The sequence below is a fragment of the Tasmannia lanceolata genome, unplaced genomic scaffold (genome assembly GCF_043159265.1).
Source record: "Tasmannia lanceolata isolate RefF3 unplaced genomic scaffold, GAP_Taslan_0.1 ptg000015l, whole genome shotgun sequence".
Taxonomy (NCBI): Eukaryota; Viridiplantae; Streptophyta; class Magnoliopsida; order Canellales; family Winteraceae; genus Tasmannia; species Tasmannia lanceolata.
Window position 1 is genome coordinate 54,307,099 of NW_027518692.1, and position 22,178 is coordinate 54,329,276.

Below are 22,178 nucleotides of genomic sequence, written 5' to 3' on the forward strand. Positions count from 1 at the left end.
AAGAACAGAGGTGAAGGTAACCAGAGAGGATAGAAATGTTCGAGGATAATATAAACTCCAGCTTCCTATCCCAGTTGGGAACGGACATGTTGAGATTGAATTGTAAGGATCAGCATTGGGTCCCACCTCAGAAATTTTGTGTATGATCATAAGCGGCCTGCATACTTCTCGAATAACCCTAAACAAGGTTTTATCTTCCGTAGAACCCCAAACAATGTTCAGAAATGTCTCCAGAAAGGGTCTGGAGACATTTCACTGGGCCCTGCTTGTTTAGGACTATAACAACTGATTGTGAGTCCAAAACAAACTTTTCTTAAACGAACAGGGCCTGAGGTGGATCGATGGCAATGAGCCGGACCCATGCTTGTGGGATGGATCAATAGTGGTCATATCCATGTGGCATATACTGCCAGGAGAAAAATGGACTGAGGATGAATATTTATGGAGTTGTAGAAGAAAATGATGAGTCAAGGTGCATTAAAATGTCACTTTCCTTAAGACAGATATTTGCCCCCGCAAGTTGAATAACGTGAAAAGAGAATCCATGAGCCAACGACAGGATTATCCGTCATGACGACCGATGAGAGTTGAGGCTACTAGAAGTGATTCCAAGCTTTGGAAATCGTGTCTCGAGACTGAGAAGGTAACATAAGACTTTAAACTATTTTAGTATGACCTAGAGCAAAAATTGTAGACTGGGAGTTACCACCAATATTCATATGACGGATATTTAATAGTTACTGAAATTTCAAGTATTGTGTATGTGCTAGTGACTAAAATGGAAGATGTAGTTGAAGAAATTTCAGAATTGGCGAGGCCTCTGGTTGAGGAATTCTCTCATGTTTTCCCAGAGAATCCATTCTTTAGCACTGTTTTCGAGGAGATTCTAACATGACAGCAGATGAAGTCGAATCATGGGAAAATGATGCCAACGAAAATTAGTAAAAACGTACCCTCTTCGAAAGATTCAAATCCAAGGATTTATTTTCTCTAACTAGGGTAGTCGATATGGTCACATGTTTTGGTAACTTGGAGCCAAGGGATTTTGTTGCTAATAATCACCTTTATATCCAGCAACAAATTAGATTTTAGATTATAAGATGTATTCTTATATATTTTAATAGTTTAGAAAGTTTATTTACATCTGGAGTCTATTATTAGTGTTTTTTCTATTTTTAGGGGTTTGGTAGTTATATCTAGAAAGATGCTAGGATGAGGATTTATGCTTCGTATAGAAGATGTATGTGACATTTATTTATTTGAAAGGGGACTTTTAGTTGATCTTATGAAATAACATAGGGAAGGGAGAAGCATGAACCTTTTATCGTCTTCTATGATTTGGACCTGGCCGACACCAACTAGTTTGGGACAAAGGCTTAGTCGAGTTGAGTCCGATTTGCAATGGTAGGTGTGATTGTCATTCATCCCTCCTAAAACGCCTGCGCCACAGCCAGGCTACATTAGCTTAAACTAATCCCTAGCTGTGTTTTCATCAGACAAAATCAACCTTTTCTTCATTATCTATGAGTAACTGTTAAATATAACCTTGCCTACACATGTGACCACAAGCGAGGGCTTCTCATCGAGTCATAACCTAAGCCCATCACCATTGATTGGGTGTATCACAACAAACACTAATTGATCACATGATCATAAGATGGCTTCTTATCAATCTCTATATAGGTAGATCTTGGACTCGTACAACCATCCTCTGTGCAGTCCTCCCAAGTCATTTGGTCGTACGGTGGGAATCGTCCAGTTGATTTGGGTTTTGTCCATGGCGAGGAGAGAGAGATCAGAAATCTGAACCGAATCCCCCTCTCTTTCTGAAACAATGCGATAATAAGTGAAACTCTTGTCTTTGATGGAGACACCAAATCCCCATTCCCTCCGTGTCCTAATCCGACCTTCTTCTTCTTCTTCTTCCCCTTCCACTTCCACAATCCCTACTTCTTCTTCAACTACTACTACTACTACTACTACCTCGACTTCAACTTCTTCCACAAATCTCACAAACCCTCCTCTTCAAAAACCCTCACCTCTCCGCCTCTCTTCATTTTCATCTCTCCCTCTCTCTTCCTCCTCCTCCGCTTCTTCTCCTTCCCAATCCGCGTCTCCCTCTTCAGAAGGCGTAATCGTTGTTGGATTTATTGGAAGGAACAGTGACGACGTAACCTATCTCATCAACCGAATTCTCGATGCCAATGTTTTCGGCTCTGGTAATCTCGACAAACATCTCGAAGAAAAGGAGAATAAGGGTTCTTTTCGGCTCAGTTATTACTACGAGGAGGAAAAAGGGATTGTCTTTTTGCACTTTCAACCTTCATCTTCTTTTTTGTCCGGGCTTGACCTTGGGGACTCCTCTTTAGATTCAATTTTAGAGGAAAATGAGTCTGAGGATCTCAAGGGGATGCTCCTGATGTTTTCTGTGAGTATTTATTTTATTTTCCTAATTCTGCCCTAATTAACACCTTAATTCAATCACATAATTAATCCTTAAATTACGCAATTACAACGTATGATTATTCCCTAAATCAAGCAATTACAGCAGTACTCTCGTAACATTGTAATTGTCTTTACTTATGATTTTCTCTCTTTTTTTTTTGCTTTCATGTGTTCATGTTGTTCATATTTTTTTTTATTGTTTTTGGTTTTAAATACACGCTGAGCTCTTTACTACCAATTGATCCTCTTTAGGTTTTTGTTTCAACAGGTGAATGTGTTTTTCATTTATAAAGAAAATCTAGATTATTTATCTTCAACTATAAAGTTTAACATTTATTTGTTATGCATGGGTCTTTCCCTATTATTGACCGATCTTCCATTTCATTTCATATTCTCCATTGGACAGCACTCCTTGGAGTTATGTTTTATCATTTATCTCCGTGCCGTGTACTTTACCGTGCTCGGAGGTGCATTGGAAAATGATCTAATTTCAAAAGGTATTTGGCCCTTTGTTTGGTAATATGTAGGATTATCTACTATGGTAGGACTGTCAAAGAACCCAAACACTCCGACTGATTGGTTGGATCCGGGTACATTTGGACAGGACTTAGACATGCAATGAGGTCCATCGTATCTGAATCACACGTTCTGAATTCACATCATGGTTTTAAATTTCGGCCGAAACAAACATTTATTTTCAGCCGAAATATTTTGATTTTGGTTGGTACCGGAAAGCAAAATAAAATAAAATAGAATAAGAAATTTTTTGCACACGCACCACGTCCACGACCCGACCCGGCTTAGTGTGTGCGTGTGGTAAAGATTTTCCCACAAAATGCGGGTGAAGAAAATCCTAGTCAACTCAGCACTACGTGGTTGAGTACTCGATTGATGTGCCTAAGTACTCGGTTGACGCGGTCATAACTCGAGAGAGTCAAAAGAGTTTTTATTGACTTTGTAAGGCAAAACATGGAATGCAGCCAATGCAAAAGGGAGTCGACTCAAGGTAGTCCACGATGATGCGGGGGAGTTTTGAAACTATGGGTAATAGTATCATCCACACACTGTAAGTGAAACATAAAAGGTCCTCCGGACATGGATTCCAACCCTCTAAAAAAGCACTTTTCTTTTTCATCAGACAGGATGTATCATAAGTTCTTTATTGCTGCAATGAACATAAAGGGAGAGAGGATTGTTTGTTCTTAGGCCTCAAGAGACACCGAAAATGTCCCACCTGCCCTCCATTTATTAAAATAGAGTTGGATCGTTGATACTGTCGTACTGGCTGGCAACATGGATTGCAGTCGCAATGTATGAGGAGCAGTGGTCAAGTAAACTAATCTGCTCAAGTTGTTGGTATAATGCATTGTTTAAAAACTCCTTGAGTCACTCATCAACTCACTTGAATGGACTAGGGCGTACCTTGGCTGAGTTATCCTCTAAGTCTGAATGTTTGCTCTTCCAAGTCAAACCAAAACTCCTAACTTGCTCGAGTTAATAAAAAATTGACCGTGTCAATCATTGACTTGCAAGATCCCTATCTGTTACTATGTGTGCTCTGGAAAGAAAGGAAAGCTCGGGTCTTCAAGGGCTCGGTTGTGTCTCGACCTTCTTCTACACCAAGATCATAGCATTGACCATTGCATGGGTGAAATGCCTACCAAGTTTTAGGTTCGTTTCAGCATATGATTTGTGGTGGGTCTGGAGAGATATATGTAATGGCACTAAGCATGTAACAACCTCTTCCCCTAGGTGGGAACCGCCAAATGTAGGAAAACTAAAATTTAACTTTGATGGATCTAGCATTGGGAACCTAGGACCAGCATGAATATGAGGGGTTCTAAGAGATGACCAGAGAGGGACCAAAATGGGCCTTTTTAGGCCTAATCGGAGCTGCGGATTCCAATGAAGCTGTGGTGAGAGCGGTCCATTGGGTCTGATGCTAATGGAGGTTGACATCTTGGAAATACTGATTGTAGAGGGAGACTCCCTCAATGTTATTAGGTGGCTAAAGCGTAGTCTCCCCTATCCATGGAGATTTGAGCAATGGTTCGACGGAATTTAAGACCAAGTGGAAGGCATTTCCATATGTATAAACATGTAAAAAGATCGGCAAACGGGAAGGCCGACAACTTAGCTAGGGTCGACGTCGGCAGGGATGTCATCGGAAAAAGGGGGAGAGCTCCTCGTTCCTGGTTGAGTTATTTGATTTCCTCCACCCATGAGGATTTTATAGTTTCTTTTCTCCCTCCACTTCCATTTCCATTTTCTTGTATTGAACATCTCAGTCGCCGGTCTTTTCCTCGTTCTTTTTGATGAAATTATTCATCATTCAAAAAACAAAGATCCCTCACTTTTTTTTTTAAATGATCGCCAAATTCATTGATATAAGGACCGAGATGGTCAAGATACAACAAGAGAATACAAAATAAACAAGAGGAGACTCAACGCCCCCTCAATCAAAGAGTTAGAGAGTCAAACAAATGCAGAGATTCTTTAAACACCCCTTCTCTAGCATGGGAATCGGCTCCCTTATTTGCCGTGAGCCGAACATGTATAAACTCAATCTGGCCCGCTCCTATCAAATCAAGCATTTCATCAAAGAAACTTTCAAATCTCCTCGGGCGATTTGTTGATCCTTTAAGTCACTTTATAACATTCAATGAGTCTTGTTCAACAACCACATTGGTCACCCTGTCTCTTGCTAAAAGCTAAAGGCCTTGGTGAACTCCTCGTTGTGGACAATCCAAGCTCGTCCTAGGGTGTGTACCTTTGGACGGGCGGCGGTTCGAGGGAGAATTCAAACCGTAGACTTCCTTAGAAAGAGGAAGATGCTCATGATAGGCCCATTATGTATTGAGGCGGGAGAAACTGTAAATCATATATTTCTTCATTGCAAGACGGCAAGGGAGGTTTGGAGTAGATCCTTAGTCGTTTTGGCATCCTCTGGGTATTCCTAGAGAATCTATTTGGTCTTCTTTAGGGATGGGCTGAAGTTCCATGGAAGAAGAAATGAAGAATGTTGTGGAATGTGTCCTTTCTAGCTACAATTCGGGTATTTTGGAAGGAGAGGAACACAAGAGTATTTAAAGAATCTTCTAGAAGCCCTGCAAGTATTTTCACAAAAGTGTCAGCTTTAACTATCCTGTGGGTGAAAGCTCTTCCTACTTTTAGATTTGTTTAGGTCTATGATTTGTGGGAAAGATCCCTCACTACTCAACCCAACATCAAAAGAAGCTAAGAAAAAGAAGAACTTGTTATTGTAATGCTTCACTACATAATACTAACCCCAATGAATTTCTTGAATACGATTAAGAAATTCCATCAATTTTCTCTGCATTTTGCTATTTCAGTTTATTTAAACAGTATCATTATCCTTGAGTTGGGTTTCCAAAAGTGGCAACTTTCTATCGTCATTAATCATCTCATGGTTTCCAAAACTGGAATCCATTCTCTCATTGGCAACATAAAATACAAAGGGTCTGGTCGCTCAAGCTCAACGCAAAGATGCTTGGATTATGGACACTCCCTTGTAACTAAAAAATAAACTCTATGCAAGTGTTGGGGATTGTATAACTGATATACCAATGCTTAAAAACTTGGACTTGGATAAGAGCTCGGCCAACCTACAAGGGATTCGGATTTTTAAAGAGGATATGTTTTCTTGTGCATTTTGGATTTTTGATTTACCTCACCTATCTTAATATATATATATATATATATATATATATATATATATATATATATATGTATCTATTCTTAATGAAATAACTAGCTTTATTAAGAAGAGGAAACATACTAAAAACCAAATGCAGCAAAAGACAACCTTGCAACAGCAGCAGAAGTTCCACAATAGGTGTCATTTTTGAGTTCTTGATTTTGAGTTCCAATTTTGTGATACCTGTGGTTTTGAATGAAAAAAATATTTAATTCTTGATTTCAGGCAAATAATTAAATAAGTAATGCAGGTTTGCCATGTCATTGTACACCTTCACGAGGGGTCACGGTTTGATACCCAAATCTTGAAAAAGTTTCGAATGCTACAAGCCGCAAAGAACACTCTGGCTCCATTTATGAAGTCCAACATTGCACCGATGTTGACCTCAAAGGCTTCTTCTTCATCCTCCTCACAGCCAACTGCTCTGACGACCACTTTGAACAGTTCTCCTAGTAGAGGTGGTGGCATCACAAGTCGCCATGCTTCGGCCATTTCACTCATGTCTGGTTCAGGTTCATCCCCCTCGTTGTTTCCGGGCCAGTGCACCCCCGTCATTCTTTTTGTTTTTCTTGATGATTTCTTGGATGGTCCGAGCCCCGGGTTCCAAGTTGAGGATTTGGCAGATGTCTCTTCTTCAAATCAGTCCTCTAGTTTAAATGGCACTCTGAAGCCAAGCGTGCCCATGAAAGGTTCCAGTTCAGTTGTTATGTTATCACGCCAAATGAGTAAAACTGAAGGCAGTTTCAGGAAGAAAGTGCAGTCATCTCTTGAGGCACAGATCCGATTTTTAATTAAGAAATGTCGTACTTTAGCTGGTACAGAAGCCAATCATTCTGGCACAAGAGGTGGGGTCAATGTGAACTCCCTGCCACTATTTTCCCTCGACCCTTCGAGGGCTGTAGCATTATTAGATAGGTCGACGAACCACAAAGGCGAATCACTGGATTTCATTACAGGTCTTGTCGAAGAGGTTTTAAATGCCAATGCTTCCTCTGATATTTTTCTGCTTGAAAACCATAGTCAGAGTGCAAATAAAGAGGATATTCTATCTATAAAGGAATTTATTTATAGGCATTCTGATACCCTAAGAGGGAAAGGAGGGTTGGCGGGAAATACAAATAGTGGTTCAGCCGCTGGTGTTGGTATGGTAGCCATTGCTGCCGCCGCCGCCGCCGCTTCTGCTGCATCCGGGAAGTCATTTAGTACGACTCCCGAACTCCCAACTTTGGATAGCTGGTTGTCCTCTTGTCGTCTTATTATTGATGCATTGCTCTCTCCAAAATGTGGGCCACAAGTTGATGGGGTCACTCTGATAGGAGCAAATGCTGTAGAAGGAGCTATATCTTGGTTGGATAGTGGTAGAGGCCTAAACATGAAATTTTCAGTGTCATGGTGCCAGAGAGTCCTTCCGTCTGCCAAGGCGGTATATCTGAGAGATTTGCCACCTTGCTATCCGACTACCCTTCATGAGACACAGTTAGGGAAGGCTATGCGAGCTTTTAACTCGATGGTCAAAGGACCTGCTGTCCAAATGTTTGCTAAAAAGTTGGAAGATGAGTGTTTGTCCATTTGGAAATCCGGGAGGCAACTCTGTGATGCTGTTAGTTTGACGGGAAAACCGTGCGTGCATCAAAGACACAAGGTTGAAACCGATGCTTTAACTTCACAATCTGATGTTAAGCCACACTCTAGTGGACATGTCTTTCTTCATGCTTGTGCTTGTGGCCGTTCAAGGCAATTTCGAGATGACCCTTTTGATTTTGAGAGTGCCAATGTTAAGTTCAATTGTTTCCCGAACTGCGAAAATCTCCTTCCAGCACTTGCATTACCAAAAACTAGTGATGCGGGACCTTTTCAGGCTTCTTCATGGAGTCTGGTTCGTGTTGGAGGTGCAAAATATTATGAACCTTCTAAAGGGTTGCTTCAGAGTGGGTTCTGCTCCAACGAAAAATTACTGTTAAGATGGACAATTTTTCTTGAGAAACTGAAGGAAACAGATGGTTCTGGTGTAACCCGGAAAGGATTCATAATAAGGTCGCCTCGAGATCCCAACTTTGCATCTATTACAGGTGATGAAATAAAGAAAGGTGGTGCATCTCCGGAAGAAATCCGAACTGGAGGATTAGAAAATCAACGAAAACTCTCAGAGAACATTTCTTCTAATGATCCAAAGATCAGTTTTGGTAGAGGTCTTCCATCTTTTGCTATGAAAAAACCTTTTTCCGAGGTTGTTGCAGGATCGATTGCTGCGGATTTGGAGTTCCCTCCTCTTCAGCAAAGAAGACAAACAGGATTAGAAAAGGGGATTAAAAAAAGGGTTGCAAGAGATCGAATCGAGGACCAAGTTCACGTCAGTGGTGATTATCAGACATCTCAAAAGTCTGATGATATTTCTGGCCAGGAAAGCTCACTTGGGCCAGTGGTTAATTTCCACCCAGATGGAGACCCATTTTTAAAGATAGGAAGTAATGTAGTGCCAGTGAATGTGAGTAGTGGTGGAAGGCCAATACCAGACACTTCTCTGAAACATGTCGTAGTGTATATTGGATTTGAGTACGAGTGCTCATATGGACACCGTTTTGTATTGTCTCCGGAGCTTCTCAACGAGTGCTCCTCCATTTCTGTGCCTGAAGAACACCATATCTCTTCTACAGAAAATTCTGACAGAGAGTCCGCGGACTCATTGATTTTGAATAAGAATGGTACACATGAAAAAGTTCATCCACATCCAGTGAATTTGACAAAGGAGAAAGTGGCTAATAGTAACCAACATTGGGATGGACGCAGACTGTTCGCCAAATCAGAAAAAGAACAGAACGAGTCTGCTACTGGGATTTGGGGACACTCTAAATCTGTTGATGACCTTGATGGGAGCCTTCACTATGCTACACTTGATGATAAAGGGTCTGCATTTTCTCTTTTGAACAGGAACTTGCCCATTTACATGAACTGCCCACACTGCAGGATCTGCTCGAGTAAGGGGGATCGTCAAAAGATCAAATTTGCAAGTACAATATCACAGTTACAACGAATTTTTATGGTACATGATTTTTTTGCCCCAGATCTATTGGTTATGCTTATTTAACAGATATCATTTATTTGTTTACACTTGCGTCTACTTCCTTGAACATAAAATTCCAAATCGCCCCTTTGGTGAATTCATGGCTCTCATGTCTTTGATGGTTTTTTCAATTTGCTGCAGATATTTTTTATTTTTGTCTAGTTTTTTTTGAATGGCCATTTTGTCTAGTTATTTTATGACTACTGATAGGAAGAAGTTTTATTTTATCTAAGACATATGATCTATTGTATATAGGGACTCGAAGGATAGCTGAAGTACTATCATTAAACTAGACAGGTGAAACAAAGTAGGCATCTGCCGAGCTGTATCAGTATCTGTAATGAGAAAATAACTTTACGGTGTCAACTTTATTTTTTCTACTAATTGCCCATGAAGCTCTTAAAATTTTTTATCCAGATGATTGTAGAATCGATTACTCAATGAAGCGTATCATTTTTCAAAAATTCTCTACCTTGTTTTCTCGTGTCAAGCTCTCCAATTTGACTTAAAAATGAATTGTAAATCCTTGTATTTCTTTATTTCAGTCGCCATCTTGGCGGCAGCCAATTATCCCAAGTTGCACAGACTTCATTATATCATAGTTTTTACTCAGATTTAGCTGCTTAGTCTAGATGCAGTCAATTTGACCCCCACGGCTAGGCATGAGGTTTCTTTATTGTCTTTGGTAGTTTGTTTCTCAATAGTGTCTTTCTCATCTCAAGCTTCAGTGTTGTCGGTCTTGATCTTAGTTGTCAATTCTGTCCCATAATGGAATTCGGGAAAGAAGTGTCCATGAGGCGTTCCCAGTTGAAATTCCAGAAAATTCCTAAAATTTCAAATGTAACATGTCTAGAACAGCCTGTTCTGTCTCGACCAACCAAAGCTGCAATGGAAGTACCATCACAATTTTTTAAAACTGCAATGGAAGTACCATCACAATTTTTTTTTTTGAGATTTTCCATTTTTGTTATAGTTTTTTGAGGAAAGGAGGGGCGTTTAAGGTATTTCATTCCTTTCAATCAAATGGGGGGTTAAAATCCATCAGAAGCCCCTTTTTTGGTCGCAATTAGGTTTTTTTTTTTTTTTGGTTTCCCTAAACCTGAAATTGTAAAAAAAAAAGAAAAATGATATGATCATGCACATTTTAGAGAGATGTTTTGTGCTCTGATACACAATTTTTCGATATGCATTTGGATAAGGACATGGACACTGATATGGGGTGTCGGGATGTGAATCGTGTATTTCCTGAAATCCTGTACACACATGGATATGGCTATCTAGTTTGTAACATGCTATTCGGTTTATCTCTTTGTTTTCATGCTTATCCACCCTAGTGTTTTTGTGGTGTTTGAAGAAAGAGCTTCGCGATCGTTTTTCTTGGGAAAAATTTGACTGCAAGAACCAGAAAGCCCTGATTTTTTATTATAGTTGCTTGGAGATTTCAAACTAACTCACCTTTTTTTTTTCCTATTAGGAATTTCTTTTGGATTGGCAAAAATTGTGTGAATATCTCATGTGACAATATGGACTCAACTCAATTAAATTGGGTGATTTAATCTTTTCTTTGTCAGCACTTTAATGCTAATCATGGGGTACAATCTTGAGTCAGATGTTTTCTTCTAGGATATATTATAGAGTAGCATACGCTTTCTATCAATATGTCTCATGGTGTCGTGAGTGAGTTACTAATTCTTTCTGTAGGAGAATGTTTTTCCTTTTATCTTTTGGTAGGTAAGTTGAGATAGAACGTGCAACCTCAAGATTGAGGCACAAAACCATAGGAGAAAGTTGAATCTGTGCATTCTGATATTAACAAGATTTAGAATCGAGGACCTTGACGTAGTGTTACATACCTCTGTATGACGATGGAATATGGAACAGTTATACTAGAAGTCGAAAACAAAGAAAGACCAATATGCTTGCCTACTATATTGTGGTTGGACAGGACTTGTAGAACCTTTGAAGAGCAAATCTGGTCGGAGGGTTTTACTCTTCTATCTAGCTTTTCCATACTCAGGTTGAGGGTTTTAGAGAAATCCCACCTATTACTAATGTCGTTGTTGTTCTTGTGTTGCTGTTATTATTGATGTGTGTGTGCACGTGTGCCTGTGGGTGCATGCGGTGCGTCAATGTGTGTGCGCCAAGGATTGTATTTTGGTGTTTCATTTTCATTATAATGGTTTACTCTCCCCTCCCCTCCCCTCTCTCTTACTCAACGGATGCAGTGACATCATGACGTCAAGGATGCATTGACATCCTTATTCAATGCCATCTTACCCAGAGACCGAATGAGATTGAAACTAGGTTTAGATTTTTGCGTGGGTTAGGGTAGGTATATCATGGATTCTAGGTCTTGGTTCTTATTTAAGGAGTAGATGAATAATATGAACAAAAGAAGAATCAATAAAAATAGGGAATTGTTATCCTTCCTTGGTTTTATAATGGCACTAAAAGCTATCAACAACCAATAAAAGTGTTTAATACCGTAAGGAGTGCCACCGAAGAAGATAGTGCAGGTACCATTTCTCTAAAAATAACTCAACAATGTATAAGCTGTCCTAATACTTTCTTTATTTCCTTTTTTTTTTTCATTACTGAAATTGGTTATTCTCAACTCAACTCAACTCAACAAAACCTTTGTCCCAAACTAGTTGGGGTCGGCTGACAATGTATAAGCTGTCCTAATACTTTATTTATTTATTTTTTCATTACTGAAATTGGTTATTCTCAACTCAACTCAACAAAGCCTTTGTCCCAAACGAGTTGGGTACAGCTAAATAAATCCTTTAGAAAAATTTCATGAAGAAGGTAAAAGGAATCTACCCGGCTCTAATCCTGGTTCTAGTTGGGTTCTTCTACGTGGATCATTTTCTTCCATTCTATCCTATCCAAGGTCAAGTTCTGTTATGTTCCTAGCTATCTAGTCTTTCCTCAATGTTTCTACCCAAGTTGTTTTCGGTCTGCCCCTACCTCTTTTTACTCCATCAATTTGGCACGAGTCGCCTCTTCTCACCGGAGCATCCAAAGGCCTACGTTGGATATGTCCAAACCATCCTAAGCGGTGCTCTCTTATCTTCTCCTCAATTGGAGCCACCCCCACCCTTTTACGAATGTCTTCATTTTTAATTCTATCTAGCCTTGTGTGGCCACACATCCATCCAAGCATTCGCATCTCCGCTAGACTCATCTTATGCACATCCTGCTTCTTGGTGGCCCAACATTCTGAGCCGTACAGCATGGCTGGCCTCACAGCTGTCTTATAAAACTTTTTCTTCAACTTGGTAGGGATTTTACGGTCGCACATTACTGAAATTGGTTATCGCTTAAAAAAAAATTGGGGTTCAGTCCTATGAGTTAGATGATGGAATATTGCCTCATATGTGTGACCTCTTTGGTTAAAATGTCGATGAGGCAATGGAAAGATCTTTATCATACCAATTGACGTAAGCAAGAAAAAGAAGGTTGGTTAATGATAAAGGTCCTTGAAAAGGTTTTTGATTGGGTTTCTTGACTATTTGTAAAGTTAATGATTCGATAAAAAGAATAGGTAAATAATGTAAAGAAAGGATAAAGATTGATAAAGACCAGTTATAGAGAGGGTGGATTGATAAAGATTGGTTCTTGAACGATTGTGTGATTTATAAGTTGTGTAAGGGAAGGAATCGTGGTTTGGTTTGGGTTGTAAAGGATATGGAGAGGGGAAAGGGGAAAGGGAAAAGGGGGCAAGGGGAAGGTGGAAAGGGGGCAAAGGGTTTAAGGATAGGTCCGGGTTGCTGGGTTAAGGTGATGGTGATAAGTAGTTAGGAAATAATGGAGGAGAGAGGAAGAAGAAGAAGAAGTGGATCTATCCAAGTGTCCCACTTCTTCGCGGTCGATGCTTTCCTTCTTTTACACCATGGAGGAAAAAGTGGATCTATCCAGCTTAGCTCAAGGTGGGGTCAATGGCAGTGGGCTGGCCAATAATATCAATGGATCGATAATGTCTATGTGGCACACTTGGGGCCCAGAAAGTGGATGTTACTTTGCTATTAACTTCAGTGGGAAAAATAGTAAATAATAGTTGTATCCACAACTCAAACAAACTTTTGACTTAGAGGGCTGCGTCTCTGCCTGAGGGTATTATCATGCTCATTATCTTGTTTTGCAGATGGAGTTTCTGATGATGATTTTGTAATATTATGCTGTGTTGACTTGGTTTTGTGATTTTACCCTTATGGTTATCGGCTTGCTTGTCCTTCTTAGTTGTGTTTTCAAACTCAAGACAGTTTTATCAACTCAAAATCTAATGTATAAGGCATCGAAAGTACCCCTTTTTTTGGTTAATCGTAAGAGTTTGATAAGAGATGATACCGGTGTTACGACACTGATGAGAGATGGAACAGGCCATGTACTAGTAATGCTGACATGGGCTTCGTGTGTTTTGCTGGTAGACATGGTTGTATCTTGAGTTCAATGACTATCCCGTGACATTAAAATGCTTGTAATTAGAGATATCAAAGATAACTACAAGGAGCTATCTAGTTTCCTTTTCAATATCATGTTTCCAGCATCATCACTGTTCTTCAATACTACGGTTATGATAAAAGTAAGGGAATTGATATCCACACTCCCCCGTGGCCCATCCGTCTACCTCGTGGCTCAAAAACTGAATAGTTTGGATCACCCAATAATGTGGGTGCCCCTATTTTTTTTCACTGCACGTGCACACATACATAGCTGTCCACCATATGGAGACTCAAAACAGTTATCAACAATGAGTTGTGTATTAAGGGTGATCCTATTTATTTTGTACTGTCAAGAAGGGAAAAAGAGAGGAAAAGGGTGACCCTATTTATTTTGTGAGTTAAATGTGCTATACTGTACTGATATGAAGTGTGCTGATAATCATATCTTGAAACTATTCTGCCTAAAACACCATCTAATTTACTTCTGCATCCTCGTGTAGGTGACGCCACCATTTCCCATCGTGTTAGCAACATGCCCAGTTGTACAATTTGAGGTACATATTAATTGTTCAATAGTTTAGCTACATCTACTGACACCTCTTGAGTGCTTAAATGGTAAATCACTTTCTATCTTGTTTATTTTTGTTGAATTAATTACTCTTTCTTCTTCCTAAAATATTTCATTTTCTGTATACTATTATTTTCATTTATTCACTTATTTGCCTTTCTAATCTATCCATAGTTGGTTATCTTTGTCACTCTTTCAAAATAAAAATAAAAATGTAGATTATGTTAAACTCTTGTAGAGTTGATGGATATTTTTACAAGCTGTGAAGCTGTCATCAGTGTTAAAGGTTCTTTTGCATGTGTAGGCCTCATGTTTGCCTTCATCAGCACTCGACCGTGAGAAACAATCACAGTTCAGCCTTGGCTGTCGAGTGATCTTACCTCCCGAGAGTTTTCTTACATTTAGACTTCCATTTGTGTATGGTGTGCAACTGGAGGATAGAAGTCTGTACCCACTTAAGCACTTTGAACATCTACCAGAACTAACTGCCTGGATTACCAAAGGCACAGTATTGCAGGTTGTATCAAAGGGGAGCAATATCAATGAGGAGATTTACAAGTAGATTGAAACATTTGAGCCATGGAATCTGGCCACTAAATTTACTTTTGGAGTAGAACTGGCACTGTAAAAATAGCTGCAGTTGTCATCAGGTGTGAGCTGGTCTACCTATTTTTCAGTTCTTCCATTTCTTTCCTTAACGGGAACTTCTAACACCTGTTTTCGGTTAATAAGATGACAAATGCACTTGATGTTTCAGATTTATTCGGTGGTCTTTAACACTGAAGGAGTTCCAAATTATCCTTGCTTTTACTGTGGTTACCAATTCCATTCTACCCCACGATATGCCCTGAACCGGCGAACGAATTCAAAGTGCTCTCTTCTTTTCCCTTGGAGCATTGTGAGCTTCTGACCAGGTAACTTGAAATACTTGAATGTTCCATCTGTTTGAAACTCTGCTTGGGCATGCTTTTTAATTTCCACCTAAGCCGACACTAAATAACAGAAATGTTCCCGTTTCCCTCTCAATTGAAACCGAAACCGAAACCGAAATGCATAAACCAAAATCATAAATGTAATAGTGGTATACTATCAGTATGTATTACATAATTATATTTATATGAATTGCATGCGAGATGTGGTGCATTCATTATGTATAAATATTTATATGGATTACATGTGAAATTTGGTATATATTAAATTATCAGACATGCGTGTCGTGCATGTCACTAGGTGTTCGATTTTTTAAACCATTATGGATGATTATCTTGCTCATGTGATGGTTTCTAAGTGTGTATTTGTGCTTATTCTAGTATTTCCTAAGTTTCATCTTTCAATTCTATCATTTGCGTATGACTTTATAGAGTTTCCACTTTATGTTTTGCGTATGTTTTCGTGGCAACCAAAGCCAAACCAAGACCGAAAGCGAAATTTAAAACCTTGGGCTTGGGTTGGGACATGGTAGATGACCGTGGGTAATTTGTAGTCTGACTTGGTTGTTGTCACAAGCATGTTTAGATGATCAAGTTAATGCGATTAAACAAATTTATGTAATATACCATATGCACCGAAGGATTATGTATAGAGTATCATCATTTTTTTTCTTTTTCTTCCGGTGAAGCCTAGAAGGGTCACCTTGGCCTCATCACCCCTATAGCTTTCTCTTTATGTTAATAAGTCAGCCATTATCATTTGAGAAAGCAAAACCTCTCTTTCTTTCCGATTCGTGCATGTATGTGTTGGCGTGCGGGTGTGTGTGGGCTTTTTGTTTTTGGTTGGGGGGCGCCTGTGCGTGGGCGCACGTGGAGAATACTTTAAAAAACAAAATATCTGTTTTGGCTTTCCTAAATCATCAAAATTAATATTATTATATAATCTATAATGATTAATAAGAGGAATGCTAGCTACAGATGCACGCAGAAAAGGAGAATACTTAAAAAAACAAAATATCTGTTTTGGCTTTCCTAAATCATCAAAATTAATATTATTACATAATCTATAATGATTAATTAGAGAAATGCTAGCTGCAGATGCATGCAGAAAATTGAATATAATGTTTTGAACAGTATGCATTCTGAAAATTGTCAAATACTCAGATGTTCCTCCTGTTTAGGCAGATGTTCCTCCTGTTTAGGGTGCGTTTGTAGGCCTTATGCCCGCGGATAGCAATCCTCTACATATTATGTCTGATGTAGTATGTAATTATGCATTACTCTGCGTGCCTTACAAGGGTAGCATGTATGATCCATAATTTCATATTGGAATTATTTTTACGTCTTTAGTGTCACCAAGTATTTTTTTATGCAGAGTAAGGATATCTCATATTCTCATCAATTGAAGTTATGATGCAACTACTGTACTGAGCTGCAATCAGAAAGCAGAAACTTTGAGCATAGCTATTCCTGTCAGATAGTGTTTTCTCTGCATGTAAGTTTTTTAGCTTAATCAGAAAATTTTGTTGATCTTCCCTTCTGTGGAAGTGACAGAAATCTTATTAAAGGCTGACACTTTTTGCAGGTGAATGTTGTTAGGGCACTAATCTGCTGGTGCGTCATTTAGGTGGAAACTTCTGAACCAATGAGGTATGCTATTGCATGTGTGCTCGCCTTTCATTATCATATCTATCTATCTATTTAATGTTTGTTCATTGATCCATGCATGTTCTTTTGAAAGTTTCTTTGAATTGCCTGGTGCATGCCAATAAAACAGTGGCACCGTTTATTGCATTTTTTATTCTGAGAGGAAGATGGATGCAATCTCTAGAGCACATTGTAGGTGAATCTCAGTCTGGACTGGTCTTCCTTGATGTTAATGCTCGTATGTTCGTCATTGGCTTAATTCTGTCGACACTATCCCTTTGTTTTTGGGTGGATGTTGCATAAATCTTACGATTTTTCCGTATTTGCATTCTTTGGTTGTGTTTGCTGAGAGTTAAATTGGTTATGATACTCAAGTGGCATTGTCTATCGAGTAAAGATTGCACAAGTATAGTTCTTACACAAATCATCAATTAAGGGTCCATTTGTGTCTGCAGTCCAATTGCATTTTTGGTGCTTTCATAGATGCATTTACCTTTCACTTGTTAGTGATAGGAGCAGTGTTAAATCAATTGTGGAGGATTTCGTGCAGGATTTCCATACTCAAATTACTGGAGCAGGCTAGCAAAGTTTTATGCGGGACAGGGTGGAACATTTGAAATTCTGTAACCGGCTGGAGAATCATAGATGGTGAAGCTATTGGAAAATTATGGCTTCAGAAGGTACTTTTTCCTTCATTATTTTCAGCTAGTTTTTTTTTCTCTTAGGTTTCGGGGAGGGGGGGGGGGGGGGGGGGGGTTCATTATTTTGAACATCCTTTCATTTGTTTGTAATAAAAAAAGATTGTTCCTTTCTGTTTTGCTTCATTGCTTTCGTGTTGCTATTAGATGATTTGCTTGTGTCGAGAGGTATCTACCCCACGGCTAGCTGTCGCCATGATGAGTATTTTTAGTTAATGGCAGTGGGTGTGGTTAATGGGATCATAACCCTATTAGTTAGCTAGTATGGGATGGCAGGGAATCTGATTCGGGTATGATCAAATTACATTGTTAGAATAAAAATTTATTTTCTTTGAGCATTTATTTTCTTTGAAAGGTTACAATTTTACGGTAAAAAGATCCCCAAGCCAACGAAAACAGACCAGGGAACATTGTGTCCCCCGGACTAACCGAAAGCAGAAAAACAACACAGCCAAAGCAGCGAACAGTCCTGCGGAAAACGAGAGATGTCACTGCTCCACAAAATATTCTCTATGTGCGCCCCGCCCCCCCCCCCCCCCACACACACACACACAGACACACACAAAAATAAAAAATCGTACTCTAACTTGTTAGGTTGAGCCTTGGATGAAGTGAAAATGAGAAATCACTCGTAGTGGGGTTCCACCTTCATAATAGGATATAATGTGATTAATGAAAATTTCAATTGTGGAGATTTGACTGGTGGACCCATCAGCTGACAATCCAACTGGTGGACTCACTAATCAAATTCCCTTAAAACGGTGGAGATTGAGGTGGGTCCACAATGTGGGCCCGATTAGAATTTTGGCATGTTGTTGGTTTGTCATTTTGAACTTTCCATCAGCTGACAATGACTACGTCAGATTTGACTTCGTTGGTTGTGCCGACTTCCCATTAGATTTGACTCTCTGGTAGACCTCTGCATGAAGATGCAAATACTCAGTTTCAACGTGGTTTGGCCAATATGACCACGTTGACGGTGATGTCATGATCTTCACACGAGAATGCAAAATACAATGCATTAGCCCGAAAACCAGAAACTGCAGCCCTTTCTCTTCTTCTCAACCAAGATTCAGAAGAAACCCCAGAGAAATCCCTTTCTTAATTTCTCATCACATGAGAAATTTCTAGGAAGTAACTTTCATTTTTTTCTCTATCCACCCACTCCTCACACGCAAGGTTTTAAATTTAAGTCCTCACTGAAACTGAAATCATGGCTGAAATCCCGAAATTTCAGCCGAAATTCGGCAAAGTTGCTGGAAATGTTGGTTTTTTGGGCTGAAATTTCGTAAAGCAATAAAAAATTAATATTTTATCAAAAAATTTTGCTGAAATTTCGATCGAAATTTGGTAAATTCCATCAATTTCGGTATCGGACCGTTTTGATTTGGGTCCTTACCGAAATTTTGGATTTCGGCCGAAATTTAAAACCTTGCTCATATGGTTGGAGGTTTTCCTCTCCCCATGCCTGCTTTTATAGATCTCTCTCTCTCTCTCTAGAAAACCTAATTTAACTCTACTCACGTAGTCTAACTAGGATGTACAAGAGGCAATTCGTACTCTTAGTCAAACTAGGATATGACCGTTTCGCATGAGTTAAAATAAGACATCAAAATGCCCAACAATCTCCACTTTGGATTGTTTTCCAGCTACATGAAGATTTACAGTTGATGTCTCCACAGGTTTGCTATCGCCGTAGACCGCCCTTATTCCTTAGAATAATTATAAGGGTAGACCGCCCTTATTCTTTAGAACTATAAGGGCGGTTCTGTAAGCTACATATCACTAAATCATCCTAGTTTTGACTCCATCTTATTTGCTCAACACAACCAATGCACTTATACAAGCCAACCACCAGTTGGCTTACTCAGTCAACCATGGAGAGGAATCTCGATCCATCCTCCCATCGTTAATTTTGGCAGTTTGTTATTCTTCCGTAATCATAGCCTATTCTTGTCGAACAATGACCTCCATTAGTTGTTCACTTCAGATCACTGTACTATGGTCACTGTACTATGGAATCCGATGTGAATGGACACCCTTAGGTGAGCCAAACCTTCTACGGAGGTGGCTTGTGCTTCATTAGTGGGCGTGTAGTGCGGCTCATAGTTCAATGATTCCTCGGGGAGTTCATTCCCCCCTCCCCAGCAGCGACATTCGGAGCGTCACTCTAGTCAGGGGCGATGCCACATGAGAGGAAAGGGGGGCAATTGCCCCCCTTAATTTTTTGGGAAAAAAAAATATACCTTCATGTTTTAATATTTTTTTATCTTTACCCCTTTTTAAAAAAAATATGCCCCCCTTTCCAATCATCCCTAAGATAGAAAATAAGTTTAAAATTTTAATTTTACCATTTTTATCTCCCTTTTTTGTGGAAAATTTACTATAATTTTTGCCCCCTTGTGCAAAATTTCAGAAAGAATTTTTTTCTATCTTAATTTTAAGATAGATAAAAAAATTACTATAATTTTTGCCCCCCTTGTGCAAAATTTCTGGCATCGCCCCTACTCTAGTCATTGAGTTTCTTCTTTTCAGGCATGCTTGACAAGTTTTCCTAGAACCGGGTCCCACTAGGGTGGCAAGAAGATGTTTGGGTCAGTTATCGCTCTCCTCTTTTCGGACAACATCTTGCAATTGGGTGACCAAGGGTGGGCGGCTTTGAGCTTGGCTACTTCTTCAACTCTGATAATTACAGTCTCGGTTTCCCTTATTTGGTCCCTTCTAGAGTACAATTATGGGACAACGTTTTTTTACAGAGGGAGGTTTTAGTAGGCACGAGTGATTATGCCTAATGTACTTGGATGATGATCAGGTACAAGAAACTAAATGATGCATGAACATTAAGGTGTGAAGAAATGTAAATGACTTGACAACGTATCAGAGTTCGAGGAAAAGTAAATCAGGGCTAGGAATTTAAATGATAATTGGTATATCAGGAATAATGGGAGGGTAAATTGCGAGATTTTATACGGTGTAAGCCCTGATAGCACCTTAATTTTCTAAAAGTATTGTACGGCCTGCTCCATAGGATGATCAAGCCGTCCATTTGATGGGTCATAATGTAAATAGGTTGGGCCCAAAAAATTATTTCCAAAGGATGATCATAGCCCTTCGATCTATAGAGGAAATGCATATTATGGAAACCTCTATAAATGGGAGGGTTGAAATCATGTTACGTAAATAATTTTTTAGGCACAATCTATTTATGTTATGGCCCATCAAATGGATGGTTTGGATGGAGCAGGACGTATAGTAATTTTAGAAAAATAAGGGACCATAAGGGCTTACACCTAATGATGCTGTGGTTGTTGGATAACATATGTCGTACCCCATACCCACAGCAACAGGTGAACACCATATGATTTCACTTAAAAGCCATCATACATGATCAAAGGTCTAGTAGGGAAGTGATATATATTCTCACCACATTTTTTACTTGGGGCAGCCCACTCTAGTGTATGATAAGGTGTGGGATCAACCAACAAGTGACAATGGGTCCATAATGTGGGTAGCGTTAATTGATTTTCTTAACCCAAAGAATGTCGTTGAAAAAGCTGTACTCGAGAAAGAGTGGGCCCCTCCCGAATGGGTAAAGGATAGACACAGAATCTCATTAGTCACGTGGTAGGCCCCACCGTTATATGGAGGTTGGGTTTTGCAGAGCTGTCATAATCTGACCAATCTGATCGCCAGGCTGGGAAGCACTATTCCTGACATGCGCGTTCACGCGTCTCTATCTTCTCTTTCTTTTTTTTATATCTCTCTCTCTCTCTCTCTCAGTATACACTCATGGAAGAAAAAGGGGCTGAATATAACGCTGTCCTAATTTATTAGTAGGGATTTGCTAGCGTCGGCATTTCACGGATGGGTTGTTGCATGTGAGAGCGGCCACACAGGCTCACTGTTCAGCAGATTTTGTCTTCATTCATGAGGTGGCTGTGCTCACATGCAACATCCCATCCGCAAAATGCCATCTGCAATGAACGCTAGCAAATCCCTTATAACTAATATTGATTATCAGACGCAAAGTTGATTGCCTTAAGGCCCTATTAGCTTTGGACTTTCAAAATTGATTTTATAATCAAAATTAATTAGAGCGATGATAAATTTGCACCCCATGTAGGATAATTCACACCATTTTAATGTGAAAAATTACTAAAATAACAACGCCTTGTAAGATCACAAAAAGACCACCTTATGGTGCCTCTAGTGCCAGAATTCTATCTCCTTGGACATATACATATGCTCCTGAAGAGGATGCCTTTCAGTCTTTCACCTCGTGAGCAACATGACCCTTAAATTAAATACAATTTTGAGTTCAATAATTTGTTTTGGGCTCAAAATCAATTCTCAAAATTGAAAATGAGCACAGTTAACTTTGAGTCAATTAACCGATTCTGAACTCAAAATCACTTCTCCAAATCCAATGCGAACAGGATATTGATGGTTAAGGATTATGTGTCGTTTTTCACATGCAAACTAAAATACTCTCATTATCTACACCATTTTGTGAAGTCTTCTTTTACAACAATGTCTTCATATATATATATATGATAAAGTGACAAATATTCCTACTTTGGTACGTTTGGCAGCATTAGGATTGATGTTATTTTTTCTATGTATTATCACTTCCTTTTGTTTATCTTTTCCTTTAAATGAATTTACAG

General features: G+C 39.3%; 1 protein-coding gene across 1 annotated transcript; it reads left to right on the forward strand.

Annotated features, from left to right (window-relative positions):
• The first annotated feature begins 1,588 nt into the window (after positions 1–1,588).
• On the forward strand, positions 1,589–17,549 carry LOC143892451 (uncharacterized). The gene is made up of 8 exons (XM_077397073.1): positions 1,589–2,428; positions 6,414–9,203; positions 14,170–14,223; positions 14,542–14,887; positions 14,995–15,151; positions 16,542–16,661; positions 16,752–16,816; positions 17,364–17,549. The coding sequence occupies exons 1-4, from the start codon at positions 1,865–1,867 to the stop codon at positions 14,797–14,799; spliced, it is 3,666 nt and encodes a 1,221-aa protein (XP_077253188.1). The 5' UTR covers positions 1,589–1,864; the 3' UTR covers positions 14,800–14,887; positions 14,995–15,151; positions 16,542–16,661; positions 16,752–16,816; positions 17,364–17,549.
• The last annotated feature ends 4,629 nt before the right edge of the window (positions 17,550–22,178 follow it).

Coding starts and splice junctions, on each gene's coding strand:
- LOC143892451 (XM_077397073.1), top strand. CDS start 1,865: ATGGAGACACCAAATCCCCATTCCCTCCGTGTCCTAATCCGACCTTCT. Junction 2,429..6,413: donor GGATGCTCCTGATGTTTTCT/GTGAGTATTTAT, acceptor TAAGTAATGCAG/GTTTGCCATGTCATTGTACA. Junction 9,204..14,169: donor AGTTACAACGAATTTTTATG/GTACATGATTTT, acceptor ATCCTCGTGTAG/GTGACGCCACCATTTCCCAT.